The 22,819-nt window shown below is 35.7% G+C and overlaps 1 protein-coding gene across 1 annotated transcript in view; it reads right to left on the reverse strand.

Annotated features, from left to right (window-relative positions):
- SLC30A7 (solute carrier family 30 member 7) overlaps nt 1-22,819 on the reverse strand; it is a 90,452-nt gene that overhangs the window by 49,244 nt on the left and 18,389 nt on the right. The window contains exons 3-7 of the mRNA XM_020999949.2: nt 16,631-16,744; nt 12,107-12,194; nt 10,826-10,952; nt 4,864-5,025; nt 989-1,039 (exon numbers count right to left, since the gene is read on the reverse strand). Coding sequence (XP_020855608.1) covers nt 989-1,039; nt 4,864-5,025; nt 10,826-10,952; nt 12,107-12,194; nt 16,631-16,744 — 542 coding nt within the window. The remainder of the gene's footprint in view (nt 1-988; nt 1,040-4,863; nt 5,026-10,825; nt 10,953-12,106; nt 12,195-16,630; nt 16,745-22,819) is intronic.

A 22,819-nucleotide genomic window follows, 5' to 3' on the forward strand; every position in this document is an offset into this window, starting at 1 on the left:
AATTTCTCTGGATAGACCACGCTAGTTAGTGCCTTGAACACTATTTTTATCAACATGTCAGAATTATACAACCCTTTGTAAGTTTCCAAATTCCATTTAGGAAAGTGGAAAAAACAGAGGAAAAAAAATCACATTTTGATTTATATACAAAATTTCAAACCTCATTTAATGAAATTTACCTTAAAAACTAGAAAGTCAACAAGTATATTAAGATGCTTTAAATATTTTTATTTAAATGCAATTAAGTTCTTGTTTTATATATATATTAAAAATATATATTGTATATATATATTATAGATACATACATACATACATACTCACACATATAAACTGTCACCTTTCTAGATTATATAAATCAAACTACAGACTACCCCTGTAATCCAGAATACTGTTCCATACTTCCGAACCATCTCAGCCTACCCACCAATTAGTGTGTACCTACAGAATACAAACCAACTGCAATGCTAGATTTAGAAAAACCATAATCTATTAGTTAAATTGTTGAAACATGCCCCCCTTCAAATAATGAATTATCAAGACAAAAATAAATTATTAGCAAATATAAAGTAAATTTGATCGTGTGTAACAAATATGCATCATTACAAGATATTTCAGCAAAAGCTCTATATTAATTCTGCATACCTCTGCAACAGTGCACCAATGGACACAAAACATGTTATAGTTCCTAAAAATAAACTGTAGTGTAAGGATCCTAATCCAAGGGAATAGTTTAAGGTAAGAGTCAAGTCAAGAATTTTAAGAAGAGAACAGTGAAAGAATAAAGTACAATAAAAATAAGGTTCAGAGTTAGTAAAGGAGGAGGTCATTTGGTGTCAGGAGAAGGACCTCTGAGGTAGATGAGTCCAACCTCCTCATTTTACAACTATTTCCAGTTACTCTTCTACGAAATGTTAACACCAGACTACTAATGACTATGTAAAAAATTTAAGAGAAAAACAGAAAAACTGCAAGTGCAAATTTCTCCTACCTTGTAAGATCTGTCTGCTGGGTCCTGTTGTTCCTTTAATTGAGGGACCATCTGTAAAGAGTTTTTATCAAGTTAACATGGAATGTTCTTTTTTTTTAATTTAAACTGATTCCTAACTAAAACTAACTAGTTTTCATTCTAATGCATCTATACAATTGCACGTAATTATGTGGATTTGCAAATTAATTAACATTTCCATTACTAAAATTAGACTAAAAATAATAATCTTGATTAGTCTAGAAACAAACACAAAGGCAATTTCAAACTGTATGAAAGATACATCATATATTTTAAAAATAATTTTTTCCAAAGACATTTGGCAAAATAACAAGTCACTTTTTGCAAAAATTCTTTGATCTTTTAAAAATCTCTATGAGGGAGGATACTACCATTATTTACAATTAGATCTATCATAGAAAGGTAAATGGCTACCTAAAATCATGAAGAAAGATAAGAATGGTCCAAAGAAGAAGCTAGGATAATTAACTAAAGAAAAATTCTTTGCAATTTCTTCCAATTTAGAGTGGAATAAAGAAACCAACCCACTTTCAATCTTCATCCAGAAGGGACCAAATATATAGTATCTACTTACTTTATCATATTGGATTTGTGATATAAAGATCTAACATATACAATTCTTGAACTAAAATATTTTGAAATGGTCAACAACTTCAAAATTAAATCAGAACTACAGCTGTCAGTCACCATCAATATCTCTAAGCTGAATTTAGAATTAGAGCTAAAAGTCTCTGTACTTGTACTTATGAATAAACTGGCTTGAGATTCATAGTTGGTGGCCTGAGGTTGTCCAAACAGTAGTTCTCTGATGTGTCTTGATGCCACTGCCAAGGTGGCTGAGGTAAGAACATGCTATCAGAGCAAAGACGCAGTTGTTTATAAAGAAGAACTATCACCTCGTAAGACCTATTTTCTTTCTCACTGGTCTGGAGAAGATGACACACATGATTATACAGCAGATCTTGCAAACGAAGATGCTGTTAAAACTAGCTCTTGATCAGTTAAAATGACAACTCACATTTACATAGCCTTTTACAGCTTATCTCTCACAATAACCCTGTGGGGTAGATAGTACAAGTTGTCTCATTTTATAGACAAAGAAGTGAAGTTCAGATCTAAAGCTTGCAAATATGGTTCATAAAACATGCTTAGCTCCTCTGCCAATTAACAGGCAGTCCCTGCATCATGATTCTTCTGGTTAGCTCGTCCAAATGTTTTTCAATATTTGTTAAGATCTGTATTTTCATCAATGTGGGTATGACTTTTCCTAATGCAGCAAGCACACAATCCTTCCAAATGATTAAGATAGTCTTCAATGAGCTGCTGCAATCAAAAATGTACCCTTAGAGGCAAGCCCTCAAATAACAAGCTATCAATTAAGTCTTTGATGGCAAGAGATTAGTTCTGCCTTGCTCAAAAGGATTAGCATGTTTTAATATTTGAACTTTCATATATTCAAAGTGATCTCCCCAAAATATTCCCAGTCTCCCAAGTACTGGTTTTAAGGCTGGTAGGGAGCTATTCCAGAGGCTGCTTTTTTTTTTTCTGAAACAACTTGACTTTTTTTTAAAATCATAATCTATAAACTTTACAAGGGATATCAGTTTCTAATTCTCCCATGGTGTAAGAAAAAAATCTAAGAGATCTGTTCTTTACTGAACAATTTTTTTATTTAAATTTAAAATCTACATTAAAAGGGATAGACATATATCACTTTCCTTAGAATTAGAAACAAACTTGAACCAGTGCTATCCAAGGGCATTAACCTCTAAAATTTAGTAAAGACAGTTCATGACAACAGTACTAGTGCATTTCCTGCACAATCTCTGTCCAAATGTGAGTCTTAAGATCTTTTAACAATGCTGGAGTTGCCTAGAATAATACCTGACCAAAAAAAAAATTTAATGGGGCTCCATACAATGGTCCCAAAAGGCACTAAGGAGAAAAAGCAAGAGTTACTGCAGGGATAGCTAGGTGGCACAGTGGATAGAACACTGGCCCTGGAGTCAGGAGAACCTGAGTTCCAATGTGGCCTTAGACACAACACTAGCTGTGTGACCCCGGGCAAGTCACTTAAAAAGAGTTACTGCATACAACAAAGGATTTTTGGGGGGAGGTTGTTTTTTTGAAAAATGTGTATATCCAGCAGATACAAAACTATTAAAAATTTCAAATATAGCCCAAAAGTCTTAGTGCAGTTTTATGCTTAATTAGCTTAAATTTACTTTAATAGCTTAAAACTGCACAAGACTTTTTGGAACATACTGTGTAACAAAATCCAAAAGATTAAAACAACATCAGCTAAAAGTTCATTTTTCATATTAAGAGAAGAAGGGATTGCTAATGATAAAATACACTACCAAAAAGTCACAACTGATTGTTAGCTGTAAAAACCGCTGTCAAAGTAACTTTGTTCATTACAATGATTTAAAAATCCCCTCACTGAACATTCTACTCCAGGACCTCATCGTGGCAAGGAAGTGACTTCAAATATTAAAGGCCACATCAGCAGACCACAAACTCATGCAACCAAGTTGGAGTGTTTTAAGGAAATACAGTCTCGGCAACAAACTCTGTGACTTTTATCTAAAGACCACCCTAGTTAAATTCAGAAAGGATCAATCATCAGATGGTTGGATACCACATCAATATTTTTGACCAAAGAAAGCTACCTGCTAAATCATGAAGGTCCTGTAAACTGCACTGGTGGAAAAAAATAGTGAACTGATTATTGTATTAGTTTTTTTTCAGCTACTAGAAATAAAGATTCCCCTCCTCCCTCAAAAAAAAATCCTGAAACTGAAAAGTTTAAGTAGAAGCTATAAATCTGATAGTAACTCAAGCATCTTTCATTTATCTGTTTTTCAGCAGTAACTAAATTATAATGGGGGAAGAGGTTGAAATCAGTTTGAAATGTATACACAGAACATACTTTTTTTTTGTTTTTTGTTTTTGTTTTTTGGTGAGGCAATTGGGTTAAGTGACATGCCCAGGGTCACACAGCTAGTAAGTGTCAAGTGTCTGAGGCCGGATTTGAACTCAGGTCCTCCTTACTCCAAGGCTGGAGCTTTTATCCACTGTGCCACCTAGCTGTCCCTATGATTCCCTCTTAAAAAACCGCTAAAAGTAATTATTTAGGATTCAAGCATCCTCCAAAACAACTGAAATTTCTAAACTGATCTTGAAAATACATTTTGTATAATGTACTATCAAAAAATGAAAATTTAATGGCAACCAACAAGTTTTTAATTAAAAAATATTTTAATACTGTAAAGGTATGCTTTCTAAAACAAGAAAAAGCAAATTGTTTTCACTTTACACACACACACACACACACACACACACACACACACACACACACACACATACATGTTAGAGGCCAATCCAAACATATTATACTACCCAAATACCTCCTTGCCAAACTAAGTTGTTGCATTAAGTTATAGTTCATTCAACAAAATGTACTACAAAATCTATAAATAAATGTATATCAGCTAGTTAGGCCAAAGCCTAATGATACAAATAAAATAAAAATGCTTCTAAAGATTTGAAATCACTATTGCGCTTTTAAAAATCTGTGTCAAATACTGGCAATGGAAAAAATGCATAATATGATTTCGCTAAAAACACAACTGCCATTAATTATCACATTTATTGAAATAGCCCTATTTTATCACTACCTACAGCTTGAAAAATCAGACCACGTCCTGTGTTTTATGCTACACTTATTTCTTTGTAGAGTCCAGGTCAGAGAATTCTAGGAACAAAACTGACAGCCCACATGGAAGGGACAAATGATCCTTATCTTTTACATGTACTTAAGAGTCTCACTCTGAATGTCCTCCTATAGTACTCACCATGACAGTCAAAGTGTCCATGTCCATGTCCATGATCATGACTATGTGCATCACGTTTCAATTCATGACTATGGCCATGGCCTCCATGACCATGGCCGTGATCTCCATGTCCATGTCCATGATCAAGTGCACCATTAAAGAGGGAATGACTATGTCCATGCCCTACGAGGAAAAAAATAATATAGTTTAGATAAAGGATGTATAAAAATGGATTAAAATACAAATTCCACATGTTAATACCTCTGATGCATCCCAAGGACACATCCCTCCAAAAATTTCATTGCCAGAAACAGAAACAATATAGGTGACATGTGAATGCATTTCAAGTTATTAGATAAAAGAGCATTATGATTTTTCAAAATTAATAATAATATTTTAGAAGATAAAGTAATAGCAAATGTTCCAGAAAACATAAAATTATGTATATGGAAATCTTGGGAATCATAGATTAAGAGCTGTGAGGGATGTTAGAAGCCAACAGACTTGTCTCCTCATTTTACAGATGAGGAAACTGAGACAGAGGGAAGAGAAGTTAAGTGACTTGGCCAGGGTCAGAGAGCTAGTGAGTGCCTGAGGCAGGAAATGAACGAAGATCTTTCCGACTCCAAGTCCAGCATTTTATTCACTATGGTCTAGGCAAAGGCTGGATTAAAATTAGTATTTGTATAGTTGACCTATGTTAAGACAATAAGGAATTTAATTCCTAGAAACCAGCAGGGATAAAGGGCACCAAGCTACTCAGATGCTAACAATCCTCAGAAAAATGTTTTTAGCAACTTTTCCCCATGATAAAAGACATATAGGTTTCAAAAATGCCAAAATGCTCATAGAAGGACTTCTTGTGGTAGCAAAGAAATGAAAACAAAAAGTAGGTGTCTCCAGACTGAGGAATGGCTAAACAAACTATGGTACATAAATGCAATGTAATATAATACACCATAAGAAATTATCAATATGAAGAATGTAAAAAAACATTAAAGGCTCACATGGACTGAAACAAAGTGAAATAAGTAGTAACAGAGAAACAACATACACAATGACTATAATAATGGAAATGGAAATAACAATAAAGCAAAAATGAACACTATACAATTATAATGATCAAAAGCTCATTCTCAAAGAGGAAAAGAGGCAATGCATTTCCCTCCCTCATTTTCAAAAGAAGAGGAGTATGGGTGTAGAACTCTCAAATAAGTACTCCTTATACTAGGATGCTTAACTTTGTTGAATTGCCCTTCCCACCCCTCCTTTCTTATCCTTTGTTGTTAGGGTTGTTGCAGTAAAGGGGAGGATCTATTCATAAATAAAGGTGATATAAAAACAAATCACTAAAAATTTTAATAAAAACCACAATAAATGCTGGTTGAAGTAATAAATTGACTAAAATTCAACCACACTAAAACTAATCAGTTACAGGGCAACCAGGTGGCGCAGTCAATAGACCACTGGCCCTAAAGTTAGGAGGACCTGAGTTCAAATCTGGCCTCAGACCAAACACCTGACACTTACTAGCTGTGTGACCCTAGGCAAGTCACTTAACCCCAATTGCCATAAAAAACAAAACAAAACCACTAATCAGTTACATTCTGAATTCATATAGTAGCTTCATTTCTAGAGCATATTAAAAACATATAAAGTTTGGCCCTTGGTAAAAGCTTCATTTGAAGAGGTTGCATTAATTAAAGCATTGCTTGATAGAATATATTTGGTAATACTTATATTAGATTACCAAAAAAAAAAGTCCTAAACATAGAGCACATTAAAAACAAGAAATTCAAATGAAACTAACTCAGCACCTCAAGATATAAGACTAAATATTACAATACCTTCATATATGTTATAATAATCTTAATATGAGTAAATGTTAGGCAGAACTTATGTACGTATATATGTGCTTAAGTGTGTACATGTATATGTATATAATAACTCTTCCCATTGAAGTTGTTTATTCACAGGCAAGGTATCATTTTGTGATATACACTGCTTTACTATACCAAAGACCCTAGTGCAACTTAGGAACAAAAACTAAAATATAACCTTGAGAACAAAAGCAAAACATAGAAAAGCAAAGTCCAATTCTTCCTTAAAGACTACTACCAGGACAACTGTGTCCAAATCCTACAGAAAAAAAGCAATGACTTGGTTTCACTAAAGAGAACTTAAAATAAACTAGGAAAAATATTTTCATTATGTAGCACATCACTTGTTTTAATTTTGCTTCTGTTTTATGTTATAGCAGTTACACCATACTCTTAATGGTTAACATCTATACTTTTCCAAAAATAAAGCAAAATCAAAATTTTGGTCAAGAGGGTACCTTATACATAAGCTAGTACAATCTCTCCATTTTACAGATAACAGGGTCAGATTACTTGCCCAAAGTCATACTGTATTCTAGTCAAACTAGAATTCTAGTCAAACTTATTGCTTTCCATTTATATTTCTTACTGTTATCAGTCATGAATTTATGCTGGTAATGAAGAATATTTTGGGGGGTCAAGGCTAAAAGTGATTTGTAACCTGAAAGTACCTAATAGTACAAAATCCTGCTATATATAAATAAACTCCAGTTTTACTGTAAAGAAGTTTCAGAAGTGCATTAACTACTTTTGGATAATTTAGTGGATAATATATTTCTGAAAATGCCTAATTTACAAGTGAGTAACTAACTTACTAATATTTCAACAATCTGAGGATCTGTAATTTTGTAGTACAGGTACTCCCTCTGTGAATACAGATCACCATTCCATCAAAAATTCATCATCTGAAATCTCATTATCATGAAGATTGTTTGAGCTTCGATATTCATCAGCTCCTTAGCCATTTCAGTGGCCCCTCTACTCTGAATAGAGTGTTAAACAATAAACTCTTCCCAAAGCCACCCTTTATAGAGGGCTTGGATTTTTCTAGATAACTTCATTTCTCATCAGTTGTTCTACTTGGTTTGTACTCAAGATTATCATAAAATTACATCCCCAATGAGGCTCCCCACCACCCCTGGCCTTTCAGCTTCCTTTTGTGTACTGTCTTCCCTCATTAGACTTAAGCTCCTGGAAGGCAGGATTTCTTTTTTATTAATTGTAACCCCAGTGCTTAGCACAGTCCCTGGGACATATTTAGTGTCTATTTATTGAATATTGAAAACTTAGACCTGTGATGAACTTGAATTATTCCCAGCTAAAATCTAGAATATATTAGCAAAGGAATAGCAAGTGAACATTTAAATCAGGAAGCAGTGATCACAAGTAGCAAGTACAGCTTCTTAAGAACAGGGCATGCTGCACAAACCTTATATCCTTTCTTGTCAGGTATACAAAACTGATAAATCAAGCAGATACTACAGCTTACCCAGGTTTTAGCATTTGATAAAGGCTCTCAAGTAATTATGGGGGGAGGGGAAATGAAAATATGTAGGCTACACACTAGTAAAATTAAATAAATTCAAAACTAATTGAATAGCTAGACCCAAAGAGTAGGCAACAGTGGCTTGATGTCAACTTAGAAAGAAACCTCCAGTGCAGGGTCCATGGAATTAGTGCTGTTTAACATTTTTATCAATGACTTAGAAAAAGGCAGAGATGATATATTCTTCAAATTTGTAAGATGACACAAAGCTTGGGAGCATAGCACTGTAAGACAGAGTCAGTATTCAAAAAAGCTCCTTTTTTTTTTCACTTTTAGGCAATTGGAGTTAAGTGATTTGCCCACGGTCACACAGCTAGTAAGTGTTAAGTGTTTGGTCTGAGGTCACATTTGAACTCAGGTCCTCCTGACTTCAGGGCCAGTGCTCTATCCATTGTGCCACCTAGCTTGCCCCTAGAAAAAGCTCTTAAAAGACTAGAATACTGGGCCAAACCCACTAAGATAAATTCAATACGGATAATATAAAATTTTATATTTGGATTCAAAAAAGCATTTCCAAAGCACAAAATAAAAGAGACCTACTTGAACAGCAGTTTGTCTGAAAATTATCTAAGGGTTTTATTGAACTGAAAGGCTAATATGCATCAAGAGTGGGATACACTCATTGAGAAATCAAATGTAACCTTAAGCTAACTAAACTTAAGTCAAAGAGATAGAGCACCCAGGAATATGGAGGCTGACAGTCCAGTTTTATTCTGCCTTGGTCAGACTACATAAAGAGTCAGGTAATATGACTGACTAAATTGACAGCTATCTTCAAGTATATGAAGAGATATCATGCCATTGGAGGGTTGTAAGCCAAGGCTAGATGATTACTTGTTAGGTACGTTATAAAGGGAAGTCTTTTCCAGTTAGTCTAGACTAGATGGCCTCCAAGATCCCTTCTATCTTTGTGGTCCTAGAGTTTGTATAACTCAAAATTCTTTACTCTAAAACCAGTCTGGCAATGAGCCTCTCTGAACCGAGCTAGACACCAGGCCTGGACTCAAAGCTTTTCTCTACTTCCATTGTACTCAGGGCACCTCCACACTGAGGTATCAGAATAGACCTTCAAAAGAAGAAACTGAATAAGACATATACTGTTTTACTAAATTGAACAGGTTTTTTTCCTCCCCAAATGTGACATATAAAGACCTCTTAGTTACCATGAACAGTTGTTCATAATACTTTCTCCAGTTACAAGCAAAAAACAAAAACAAAAAACAGCTTCCCCACCAGCATGCACATGAAGGAAGAGCCTAGGCTGGAAGATGCTATTGCTGTTGCTGCAAAATAAGGGAGGCAGAACATTCCTGCTTGCGTACTATATACAACTGCCTTGGTCTCAATTCCTTTAGACACAGTGAGCTCACTGCATAGCTTGTCAAACCCCCCTTTCCTTCCCCTAAATCTCCAAAGAGTAAGGGTCTTAGAGTAAAAGGCAACATGGTGGATAAACGACTGGACTTGGAGTCAGAAAGACCTGAATTAAAATTCTGCCTCTGATATTTAGTAGCTGTGTGGCCTTGGGCAACTCAGTCTCTGAGCCTCAGTTCCTTCATCTGTAAAATGGGGATAATAATACCTTTATTATGTTGCTCATAGGAGTTCAGGGAGGGGGATCCCTTTCACTAACCACCCCAGCGATTAATACTTATATAGTGCTTTAAAGTGTATAGGTATTATCTTATATGAGCCTCACAGCAACTCTAAGAGGGGATACTACAGGTATTATTACCCCAGCTTTAGCAATGGGAAAACTGAGGCTCAGAAAGTTTAAGTGACTTGAATAAACAATCCAACTCTGGAAAAAAACCTAACTTAATGGGATTGGAGAATATGATTTGAAGCTGGGAAGTTACAAATGAACTAATGCAACTCCTAGTTTTGTAGAAGGGGAAACTGAGGCAAAGGGCTTGTACCATATGCTGTAAATTTGAGAAAATTTATCAAAACTATACTGCAACATTAACATTGGTTAAATCTAATATCCTTTTTTAGTGTCAAATTGAAATACCTTGTTAAAAATACCTTTCTGACAGATCTTAATCCTCTATACTGGTTTTGTTTTAGTTACTCCACTGTACTATCACAGTTGGATCCTGAAATCACATTCCACTGAACCAGAAATTTCAGCTAATCCTTTCTATGATAAAACTATTCAAAACTCTTCCTACACAATAGTAGAATGTGACTTTCAGTAAAAAGGCCATAAATCTAACTATGGCCATAAAAATGCAACATCTTAGTTGAATAAATTAAATTTCCATAGAAGTAACAAAACCTTCTTAACAAGTTATAATCAATAGGCTGAATGGCAGAATAGGCTGTCCTCTAAGGTAGCTGGAGAAAAAATGAGGGAATATGTAACAAGGATTCTTATTTAGATACGGGTTGGACTAGCTGACCTCTGAGGTCCATGATTCTATGTCCAATATTTGGTCTTGACCAATATTTAGCTTTGTATAAAAACCATTACATAACTTGTCAAAATTATTCATTTTTCACAAGCAGCCTAGAAATGAAGAAAAAAGAAAAAAAAAGGCTCTAACCATCATACCAGAGCCATGTGAATGTCCATGACCTCCATGTTGGAAAGCAAATATTCCTATTAGGTTTACAACAAACCCAAGCACAGAAACAAGTAGTAGTCTCTCGTGGTGAACATCTGGAGGTGCTAATGCTCTCTAGAAAACACATAACACATAAGAGACAACATTAAAATCAAAAACCTGATTAGATAAAATGATAAAAAAAAATTAAAAGACAAAGCAAAAAATCATTAAGGTTAAAATAACAGCATTCAGTGGCTCTTATTTTCAAAAGAAAAAGCCAAATTCCAATAACATAACTGTCTCACACATAGTAGGCACTTAAAACTGCTTGGTGAATTAGTAAGCCATCACAGGACAGAAGACAGTAAATCAAAGAATCATATATTTAAAGTTGGATGGGACCTTGGAGGTGATCTAGTCCAACCTCTTCATTTTACAGATAAGGAAACTGAGGCCCTGAGTTTAGGTGACTTGCTCAAGGTAAGACACAGGTAGTTAAGTGGCACAGGAAGTAAATGTTAGAGGCTGGATTTCAGCCCTACCCCTCTGATTCCAAATTCTGTGCTCTTTCCATTGCATCATGAAATGTTAAGATCACGAACCATAAAACATAGTAATTATACTACTTAAATAATACAAGGACCTGTGACTTTATTTGGGTAGCACTTTCCTAGACCCTTCTAGATGTAGATGGTCTTCAAGAATTTCTCAAAGAGGGTCTTTATCCATAGGCAATCTGGTGATGAACTTCATTATTATAAGTAATAATAGTGATGATAATAATAATATCTCCATAAAATGTCTATTTGCATGAATCCTACAGCTTGCTTAACATTGCTCTTTTTTTGGTTTCCTGATACATTATTTTTCTCTATGTCTATTATGTCCTTTGTGCAACCTAGATCAGGATTGATCTTCGTCTATGAAGTATTTCCTGATTAACACCACACTAACTGGATCGTTAACTTTGTATATTCTTAACACTTTGCACACAGTTCATATTGCATTATTATGAATTGTTTTGGTCTGTTTTCAAGTTGTTTCAAATAATAGCCTATTTCACTAGAGAAGGTAGATTATAAACTCCCCAAATGCAGAGTTAGTGTCTTTCTTCTCCTGCTAACAGATCTTCTGTTTCATTTAATATATCAGTATCAGTGAGAATACTTCAATTAATGCTTGCAGCATTACTGAAAGAATGAAAAATAGCTCTAATACAATATGCCTAGAAATGAAAAGTCATACTTCAGAAAAAAAAAGATTTACTGAATTCTATTATACTGTACCTCAACACCTTCAGAGAAAATAAAAAAGGCAGTGAAGATCAAAAATAGGCCATTTACAAAACCAGCCAGAACTTCCGCTCTAACATACCTGGGGAATGACCAAACAATTAAATTATTAACTGCAAAGGCATATAATAAATTCACATTTTTTCAAAGGTTTAAATCTATACTGCATAGTTCAAACTTCCAAAAATGTTCCAGGAATCTATAAATACAAATGGTGTGAATGGAGGAATGAGACGGAGGAGGGCATGGGAATGATGTTAATTCTGATTAAAGACAAGCTATAATTAACAGTTAAATACCATACCAAACACAGATTACTAAGGAATAACTGGGAAATGCTTATTAGAGAAAATCAACTTGGAAAACCCTTAGACAGACATGCAAATCTAAAACTGCTTCAGAATCACTAAATTAGAGAGAGAAATTTAGAGTCAGACAATGGGTCAGATGGACAAAAGCAAGGGTGGGGAAAAAAAGGCAAGGACGAAAGACTTCAGTAAATTATACCTTTTCATTTTTTTAAAGAACTGCTTACAGTTTCTGCCTTTCTACACTTAAGTTACAGAAACTAACTTTGGGCTAAAGAAAAAGAATTGATTTAGCTTCAAGGATTATTACAAAAGCAACCTGACATTTGTATTTCTATCACTACTGTCAGAGAGCCTAACAAAGATTTTTCAAAATCTCCATTTTTTTTAATGCCAATTCTAGCTTTCAATTGGAACTCTATTTGCTAAATACTAGTGATTTCTCCCTACATTTCTGAAACTTTTAGATTCCTAAAAGAATAAAGTATGAGGGGGAGGAAAAGATCTTATTTTTCTTTTTATGTTTATTCTGCTTGGCTAGAGTCACTAGATACAATTTTAATTTAGCTTTCATACATTTTCAAAGCCGCTGACTCTTAAGTTAATCAACCTACTTACAAAACTGTATTAGGAGACATAAAAATTGCTGGCTTGTAGAACTTTTTGAAGTAAAAGGCAAAACGTTACAACTACAGCATAATATTTCAATTTTAGATCACTTAGTTATACTTGGTCTTGTCCCAATATGAAGTGTGTTCTAGCATGTCCTTTAGGTCTACAGAAAGAAATAAAGTGTATGTCCATAGCAATATAAGACACCAACATCTAGTATTATTTACAAGCTTTATGTTTCAAATATAACCAATAAATGCATTTGGAAGAGATAAAATGACAATACAAAACAAAGGAGCCCAAGCTGCTCTGTTACAGAACCCACTGGATTTCAAGGAAAGAAAGCCTAGTGACTACATGAATATACTTTTCTGTTCCCATAGCTAACTGTTAGTTTAATTAGATTTGCTTTGATTAGCCTTGCTGGTTAGTATATAAGGGTATATTTGCATACCCCTGACTCCCTGGTATGTATGAACTACAAAATTTATGAAAAATAAGATGTATTTGTATTTACTAAAACTCTTACTTATAAGAGATCAAAAAGTATAATTCATGTATCTACTATGGCTTTTCTTTCAGAAGATCCTTATTGGTTTTCAAGCTTTGCAATAATAATACAAAAAACCACATCTATGTGTACATAGATACACCACAATTATACTCTGAATGATAGATAGCTAAGTTTCTCCTTTTGTAGATCACAAGGGACAGCTAATGTGTTAAGACAACAGATTCAAGATCCAAAAAGACCTTGATAAACTAATGACGAATCAATCTAAAAAGATTATATTTATTAAGAAAAAATTTAAAGTCTTAAAACCTGGGTAAAAAAAAAAAAGGTCAACTTCCTAAAGATGCAATAGAGGAGTTTGAATGGCAAGATAACAGTAAGAGTTGGGGGCTTTGGTGGACTGAAAGTCAATAAGCATTAATACTATGAAATAGTTGCTCAAAACAAGTCACCGTGCTCTTTGGATCCATTAAGAAAGGCAGAAATAAGATGTAAGCACCTCTATACGCTGCCCTGGTCGAACTACCTTGGGAGTACTGGGTTCAGTTCTGAGTACCATCTTTTGGGAAAGGCATTGATCAGATACTCCAGAGAGTATCCAGAAAATGATAATAAGGATGGTGAAGGGCCTCAAGTATACGCCTTATGAGACTGTAGAAAGAACTGAGTGTGTTAAAAGCCCTATTAGGAGAGACATGGTAGCTGTCTTCAAAGTACCTGAAAGGTTATCATGCAAAAGAAGGATTTGGTTTCTCTTGTTTGACCCCAGAGCACAGACAAACAAAAGTATTATGGAATCTGCAAAGAGGCAAATTTAATAATGATATAAAGAAAAACTTAAAGCTAGTGAGTGCTGAAATGGGCTGCCTCCTTACCCCTCAGCAAAGGCCTTCAAGGAAAGGCTGGATTGCCAGGAATACTGTAGAATAAATTCTTATTTAGGTAGAGGTTAGACTAGGTGACTTCTGAAGGGCCCTCCAACTCTTAAGAGTCTATGATTCTACTGCTTATCACATATACTTTTTATTCAATCTCAGAAGTTAAAAGATAATGGTGTAAAAAGGATGACTATTAAAAAAAGCAAATATTGAATTTGCTCACTGCTTCTTTCCTTCCTTTATTTCAGCTCTAGCCTGCTATTCTATGCAAAATCTCTCTACCTCCAAGCACTGTGGAATTTATCCACAGGCTTAACGCCTGACCATGGGGCCCAGCTCTGCTGTCACAGGGGCCAAAATCTAAAAATGTTCCTATGGCCAATAACAGTTACGTTGGCTACCGTGAGTAGTCCTTGAATGTTATACAAGAAGTCTCCCCCTTTTATTCCCTTTCCTGAGAGAGAAAGAAAAAAAGATGGAGATGGTAAAAGAATCAGCCTATCCAGTAACAATCCAGGTGATGTTTACCACAGATTCAACTCAAGTCATTATCTGCCCCGGTTATTATGGTCACTCTCTTTATACCAACTTTATCGCACCCCCCAAATACAACTGCAGTCATTACACTAAGGCAACCCCTGCATAAATGAACATGGCACATAAACCCATTTCAAATATAAAATGTCGGCCAACATCAACAATTATAAATTGCCCTACTGACTAATCTTGTCCAATACTACCAGAGAAAATATCATGCATTGACCATGGATTCAAAGGGAAAGCAATTATGATTCTACAAACAAAAGGTGATTTATTTATATGGAAAAAAAAAATATATATATATATATATGCCAGGACAAACACTTGATGAACTAACAATTTAATTTACAAATGAAAATGTTGAAAAACTTTATAGTTGTTTTCCAAAATGTTAGAATCGTAAACCTCTTTTATGCAGGAGAACTGGAGACTGGGTTTCTTGGTTAAATGTATATTTTGCTTAACAAGCATCAAACATACAATACATAGATTGCTGATTTTCAAATAGGAAAAATGCACAGCATTAAAACTATATTGAACAAAATTTAATAATTATTAATAATTTAGAAGGCATTTTATGATCTTGTGGTATCTAAGGCTCAAAAAAAGGGTTTTATCATATGTGCTAGTTACAATAATATGAACAATTTGCTTTTTATTTCATCCTTTATGTTCGCAAAATTGAATATTAGGAGAGACCTGAACTATAGCCATGACATATGTCAACACACTGACAGAAATACACAGTAACTCCACCATCCACAATAGCGTAAAAGAATATGTTGTGGAATAAATGAATGAATTACAAAGAACAAATCACAGGAAAGTTAAAAAGCATTTTGTAAACTCTAATGTATTACATAAATGAGAGTTACTATTGGTCTCAAAGAATACAGTTCAGGACGGAGACCAGATCACTTAGTACAGTGCCTTGGACAACGCAAAACAATCAAGTTCATCTTTTTAAAAAACATTCCAACAGCCTGCATATAATCATGGCCACAAAATACAGAAGAATATATAAATCAGGAACATAAGTCTCCATCTATTCTATAATACAATGACTCTAAATACATTATCATCATGCATGTTGAGTTGTTTCAGTTGTGACCCCATTTAGAGTTTTTCTTGGCAAAGATAATAGAGTGGCTTTCCATTTCCTTCTCCAGCTCATTTTGCAGATGAGGAACTGAGGCAAACAGGGTGAAGTGACTTGCCCAGGGTCACACAGCTATTAAGTGTCTGACGCCACATTTGAACTCAGGTCCTCCCGACTCCAGGGCTAACACCCTATCCACTGTACCACCTAGCTGACCCTTGTCATGCCACAAACGAGAAAACAGAAACTCACTTTTCTTCATGTGATTTAAATTTTGCAAAGGGTCTAATGACAATCACACTGTAAGGTAGGTTGTACAAGTATTTTAATCCACATTTTAGTAAATGTGATGGAGAAGCAGAGGCTTGAAAGAGAAAATGAGGTCGATTTAAACCCTGAATACAAATCCAAGGTTCTATCTGCTTCACCACTGTCATAAAAACTTCTTTACATTTTAAAGAAAAAGTTTATTTTTTACTAGTTTAAATATGCAAGGTTAATGTTTGCTACGTGTTTATGTTTTCACCTAACATATCATCTAGATTTTGTGAAATAAATGTCTCTTACCCATAGGAAAAAGCATCATTATCTCTCCATTTTGAAATTACAGAAGCTGCCAGTCCAGCCAAGATAGCAGTGCTGTCGAAGAACATGTGAAAAGAATCGGAAATCAAGCCTAAACTGGGAGAAAAAAAAACACACACAGTAAGTCATAATTATAACCAATATTAAGCACCCTACCTATACTGAAAAATGTCAATCTAGTAACAATCCATGAGGAATTTCCATTCTTAAAAAGCCAACAAAGAAACATAAAGGACACAATTTCACATATAAAGAAAAGAGAATATTAAAGATAACTATATAATACTTTCAAACATAGGTTATCAAGGAATATGTAAACTAATTAATAGTTTAATGTTACTTGGGTATCAACCTCTTGCAATCAGCTTCAGACACTAAAATTCTCTTTCTCCAAGGTTACCAATGACCTCCTAAATGCTAAATACAAAAGGTTTTTCTCAGTCTTCATCTCTCTAGATCTCTTTATATCTTCTGATTTGATCATTCCCTCTTCCTAGACACTATATATGAGTGATGTCAAACTCAAATAGATCACTACATCATAGGCAGGGATTCCAATGGCCACACAATGACATTTTAAAATATAGCACCATCTATGTTTTATTTTATTTTTATTTTGTTAAGTATTTTTTCAATTATATTTTAATCTAGTTGGGCCCATTTGCAAATATTGTGGGCCACATACCACATGTCCAACATCTCTGCTCTACACTCTCTGGATTTTGCTGACATTAAGTGTTCCTGGTTCTTCATCTAACTCATCTGACCACATTCCTTCAGTTTCCTTTGCTGAATTTGTCATCTCTTACATGTAGATGTAACTCAGAGATTTGTCTGGGCTGCCTTCTCTCTGTATTCCTTTACGATGTCTTAAATTTTCATTAGTTCAATTCTACACAGATTACTCCTTTTTCTTCTGAGCTCCAATTTTGCACTATGTACCTACCAAGTATCTGAAGCTCAACATGACTAAAACAGAGCTCATCCCCGCCCCTGCAAAGAAAAAAAAAATCTACTTCTTTTTATGGCTCCCAATTTGTGTTAAAGGTATTACCAAGCTTCTAGTCACCCAGATTGAAAACCTTATCTAAGCCATGCTCCATTCTTTCTTCTCTTTATACCTTTCATACCCAATCAGTTATAAAGTCTGGTAGACTGTACCTCCACATCTTTAGTACCTTTCCACTAGTTCTATTTATGTAGCTACTACCCTATGTCAGGGCCCTCATCACCTCACCTGGACCACATCCCTGCCTGTCTCTAAGTCTCATGTCCCTTTAGTCCATCTTCCACACAGATGCCAGATTACCTTTCATCATTCCCAAAGCACACTGACTGCCACTCGCCTGCTTAAGATGCTTCCTACTGTTCCTAGGATAAAATACAAAATCCTCTGCCCAGCATTTAAAGCAGTTCACAATCTGGCTCTAACCTCTTCCTAGACTGACCTGATAAACTCTATGTTATTCCTTATAAATTCTGTTTCACCCAAACTGCCCTACTTGTTGTTTCTATACATGACAGTCCATCTACCTCCTTCACTCCTTTGTATAGGCTTTCCCTTATTCCTGGAATTTCCTCCCTCCTAACCTTTGCCTCAAAAAACCCCACAATTCTTTCAAAGTACATTTCAGCTACCACTTTCAAGAAGCTTTTTGTTATCCCTCAAGTGTTAGGGTTCCCTCTTCCCTAAAAAAATCCTTTTTATTGACTCTATGTATTTTATATATACTTAAACATGGTTTTCCCCAAGTTGAATGAATCCAAATACTTGGCTCCTCACTGTTGGAGCACATAACAGGTACATAATAAATATGTACTGAATCAAGGAGTTCAGCACCTGACTCATATTGATTCCTCAAACTCTCTCGACTCTAGACTCCTCAGTTTCCTTAAATTCTACAATCTATTCCTGTTTCTACCTCAGCTACACATGAGGATGTCACACACTGGATCTCAGTATCATCTACACGTGTCCAACTTCCTGACATTCCTCTGTAGCGCCAAATAACTCTGGCTCTCTTCCTTGCTTCCTTTCTTCCTTCTTTCCTTCCCTCCCTCCTCTCTCCCTTCTCCCTCCTCTACCTCTGTCCACATAGGGAATTATAACTTTATCTGCAGGTACTCTGCCCAAAGGAATATAAATTTTGATAGCTGAAACTTCATAAGATACCTTGGGGTTTACAAGCTAGATTTCTTTTCCAAAGACCATGCCTAAACCGAAATCACTCAGGCTCTCTTTAATTGGCCAACAACAGGTCCCAGCCCAAGCCTCACTTGGTCATTGTTTGGGTTCCGATGGCTTAGAGTGAGTGTAAATAGCAATTGTTTCTGTTTTGACCAGAAACCCTAAGGTCTTCCCCTCCCAGACTGATTTTTTTTTCTTTTTGGCTAGGTAAAAGAGGCCATTCTCTGCCTCATTTTTTACCTAGCCTTAACACTAAACGGGAGTTGACTCAGTCAAACTGAGACCTGTTAAAGAACTGGCTTAAAAAAGCCAAAGTCTCCCACTGCATCCAGGGCCATCTCCAGTCATCTTGATCTACATCTGGCCACTGGACCCAGACGGCTCTGAAGGGTGGCTACACATTCCTCCCTCACTTAAATCCAATTCACTTACATGTCATGGTCCTCTTTGAGAATGAAGGACAAACAACAATCTCCTTCACACTACTGTGAAAATGATTTTCCTTAAGTACAGACATGACTATGTTACTCTCCTATTATCTCCACAATAAACTGTAAACTCCTCTGTTATTAAAGCTCTTTATAACTTGGCCCCAACCTATCTTTCCAACCTCATCAGGCATTACTTTCCTTCCCACACTCTGTGATCCCATCAAACTGGCCTTCTGTGGTCTTCACACTCAACATCTCATCCTCCCTTCCCTGTCTTCAGTACTTGCACTGCACTGACTCCTCACAGACACCTCAAAAAAAATTCCTCTCTTCCTAAAAGACACAGTTCATGTGCCACTTTCCAAATGAAGTCTTTCCTGATGACCCCACCTACTAATGCCCTTCCTTCTAAAATGTTATGTAGTTAAAATATTTTATATTCTTTCTATTTATTTTCTTTATATTTTGTGTGTGTGCGTATCTGTGTGTGTGTGTGTGTGTGTGTGTGTGTGTGTGTGTGTGTAATATATGGCTGTCCCATCAACTTTACTATAGTTTAAAGCTTTAAACTTAAATAACTAATAGCTTAAAATTACTAAACTAGTTCTTGTGTCTTCCATTAGAATGTAAGCTCCTTGAGAGACAAGATCAGTTTTTTCCCCCATTCTATTTTTATCCCCAGCACCTAGCTCTGATACATGACAGATGCTTAATAAATGCTTGCTGATTAAACTGAATTGAGACCATTTTCATTTTTATACAGCAATATTTACATTATACTAAGGTTACCTGACTGATCACACATGCGTTTTTTTAGCATAAATACCCAGGAACATTTAGGCCACTTTTGGAGTTCTCTGTTTCATAATCAGAGATACACTCCTTTCCCAATCCACTGGAATCTCAATTCAGTTGTAAGTATGCCTGATCACTCAGTCCACAACCTTGACCCTACTACAGTAACTGATACTTCTGACTAGTCCCTCTCCTTCTGGAGATTTTCTGGTTTTCCTCAATGTGGTTTGCTATGTCATCATGTCTATCACTGATATGGTGGGAGGGGGAGAGGAAATAAGTATTTATATAACACCTACTTTGTGCCAGGCACTGGGCTAAGTGCTTTTTACAAATATTATTTCATTTGATCTTCACAATAACTCTATGTGGTAGGTGCCGTTATTATCCCTATTTTACATTTGAGGAATCTGAGGCAAACAGAGGTTAAATGTCTTGCTCAGGGTCACACTGCTAGTAAATGTCTAAGGCTGGATTTGAACTCACTTCTTCCTGACTCCAGGCCCAGCACTCTATCCACTGTGCCACCTACCTGTGCCACATCCTGATGACTCACTGACCAGATGAATTTACAGATGGAGATGAGAGGGGCTACATTCAGAGAAGCTAACTGCCACTTAGCTTGTCCTTGTTGAATGTTATTGCTGGGTTAGGCAAAGTCAACCACCTACATTAAGTGGTCAGTAACTTGAGAATGCCTCATTTCATTCTAACACTGAACTTGAACTATGAGGATGCTGTCACTAAAGCCACTCTCACGTGCATTTCTCCTAACTATAGGTGTACCCCAAGGCTTTGTAATGAGTTCTCTTCTCTCTAAATATTCTCTCTGGGTTACTTCCTTAGCTCCTATGGGCTTAATTCCTATCTCTATGCACATGATTCACAGATCTCTCTATTCAGTCCCACTTTCTCTTAAGCTCCAAACCCATACCATCAATTGCCTATCAGACATATTAAACTGGGACCTCAAACTCAGACATATTTAAAACAAAACTCATTTTCTCTTCCTCTCCCAATCTATCCTTCCACCAAAATTTCCCAATTTTTGTCAAGGGACCATTCTTCTGGTCTACCAGGTTTATAACTGAGGCATTATACTCAAGCTCTCACTCTTCCTTACCCCACATATCTGTCAGTTGTCAAATGGTGACATTTCTACCTTTACAACATCTCTTACATCTAACCCCTTCTTTCCACTCACACAGCTATCACCTCAAATCAGGCCCTCAGTACCTCCCCCGCAGACTACTTCAACACTCTCCTAATTGGTCTTTCTGACTCAAGTCTCTCCCTACTCCAAAAGGGGAAGCGCTCAGAATCAGCATTTACATAGTGCGTGTCAAGTGCCAAGCACCACACTAAGTACTTCACAAGTATTATCTCATTCGATCCTCCCAACAACCCTGGGAATGAGTGCCGTTATTACTGTCTGGTATGTGTGCTGTGAAAGAAAAGAGTGATGCAAAAAAATATTCTTCTTGGGGCAACTAGGTGGCTCAGTGGATAGGGCTCTGGGCTTGGAGTTAGGAAAACTCATCTTGGTGAATTCAAATCCAGTCTCAGACACTTACTAACTTTGTGATCCTGGGCAAGTCACTGCACCTTGTTTGCCTCAGTTCCTCATCTCTAAGATGAGCTGGAAAAAGAAATGGCAAACCACTCTAGTATCTTTGCCAAGAAAATCCCAAATGGGGTCGTGAAGAGTCGGACTCAACTGAAAAATGACTGAACAACAATAATATTACGTATTTTTTCATAAATTTTAAAAGAGAGCACATTAACAATAATATTGCTGAGAACTCTAACCCAAGTCAGTTATTTTTCTTCCCCTATCTTTCACCCTTTTGGTGAAAATGCAACAAGGATATGGTGAACAAAAGGCAGAAAAAGAAGCAAAAGGCCTAAACAATCAATAAACTAGATAATTAGCCCAAGAATAAACTAATGTTGACTATATTCTAATTCAACTAAATTGTCCTAGAAAGAGGCTTATACTCAGGGGAGGATAAATTAAACACCTCTGAAGGTACATTAACTCTCAAGCCACTAGGGGTAAATAGCTAGTGCTCTGCAACAGTAATTTGTTAAATTCTCTAGAGTTTTGAAAATAATGTATAAATTTACCTATTTGAGCCCTGGAAGCAATTCTCACTGAGAGTCTGGTTGTCTTACAGAAGATGATAACCATCATGAATAGCACATAATTTTAAATCACCGAAAAATCTCACCCTTCACTTTGAAAATGTATTTTACTCCATTAAGAATGAGTAAAATGTAAAGATTTTTCAAAGATTTATCCACAGTAACCCAGAAACCAAAATTTTAAGATTTGTTTTTAAGGTTTAAAAGGTATAAAATGATTATATAATTGAGAAATTAGAATATCAACCTAAATCCATGAACAATTCACTAATATTTATACAACACACAAACACCTTCCATATCCAAAATTATTTTCAAGGAAATGGGGGAGAGGATGGGGGAGGGGCGGAGACTTTTGGAGGCATGTATGGATTAAAATTGGGAGGGTGGAGGGAGAGGATGGGGTAGCAGGGATAGGGTGGAGGGAGAGACTGAGAAGGAAAATAGTAAAAATAAGATGAAGGGAAATTCACAAATAGTAATTATAACTTTGAATATGAATGGGATGTTTATAGCAGCTTTCTTATAGTGGCAAAGAATTGAAAATTTCAGGTAAGCCCATCAACTGGAAAATGGCTGAACAAGTTGTGGTATATGATTGTGATGGAATAC

The sequence above is a fragment of the Phascolarctos cinereus genome, unplaced genomic scaffold (assembly GCF_003287225.1).
Source record: "Phascolarctos cinereus isolate Bilbo 61053 unplaced genomic scaffold, phaCin_HiC Scaffold_5;HRSCAF=322, whole genome shotgun sequence".
Taxonomy (NCBI): Eukaryota; Metazoa; Chordata; class Mammalia; order Diprotodontia; family Phascolarctidae; genus Phascolarctos; species Phascolarctos cinereus.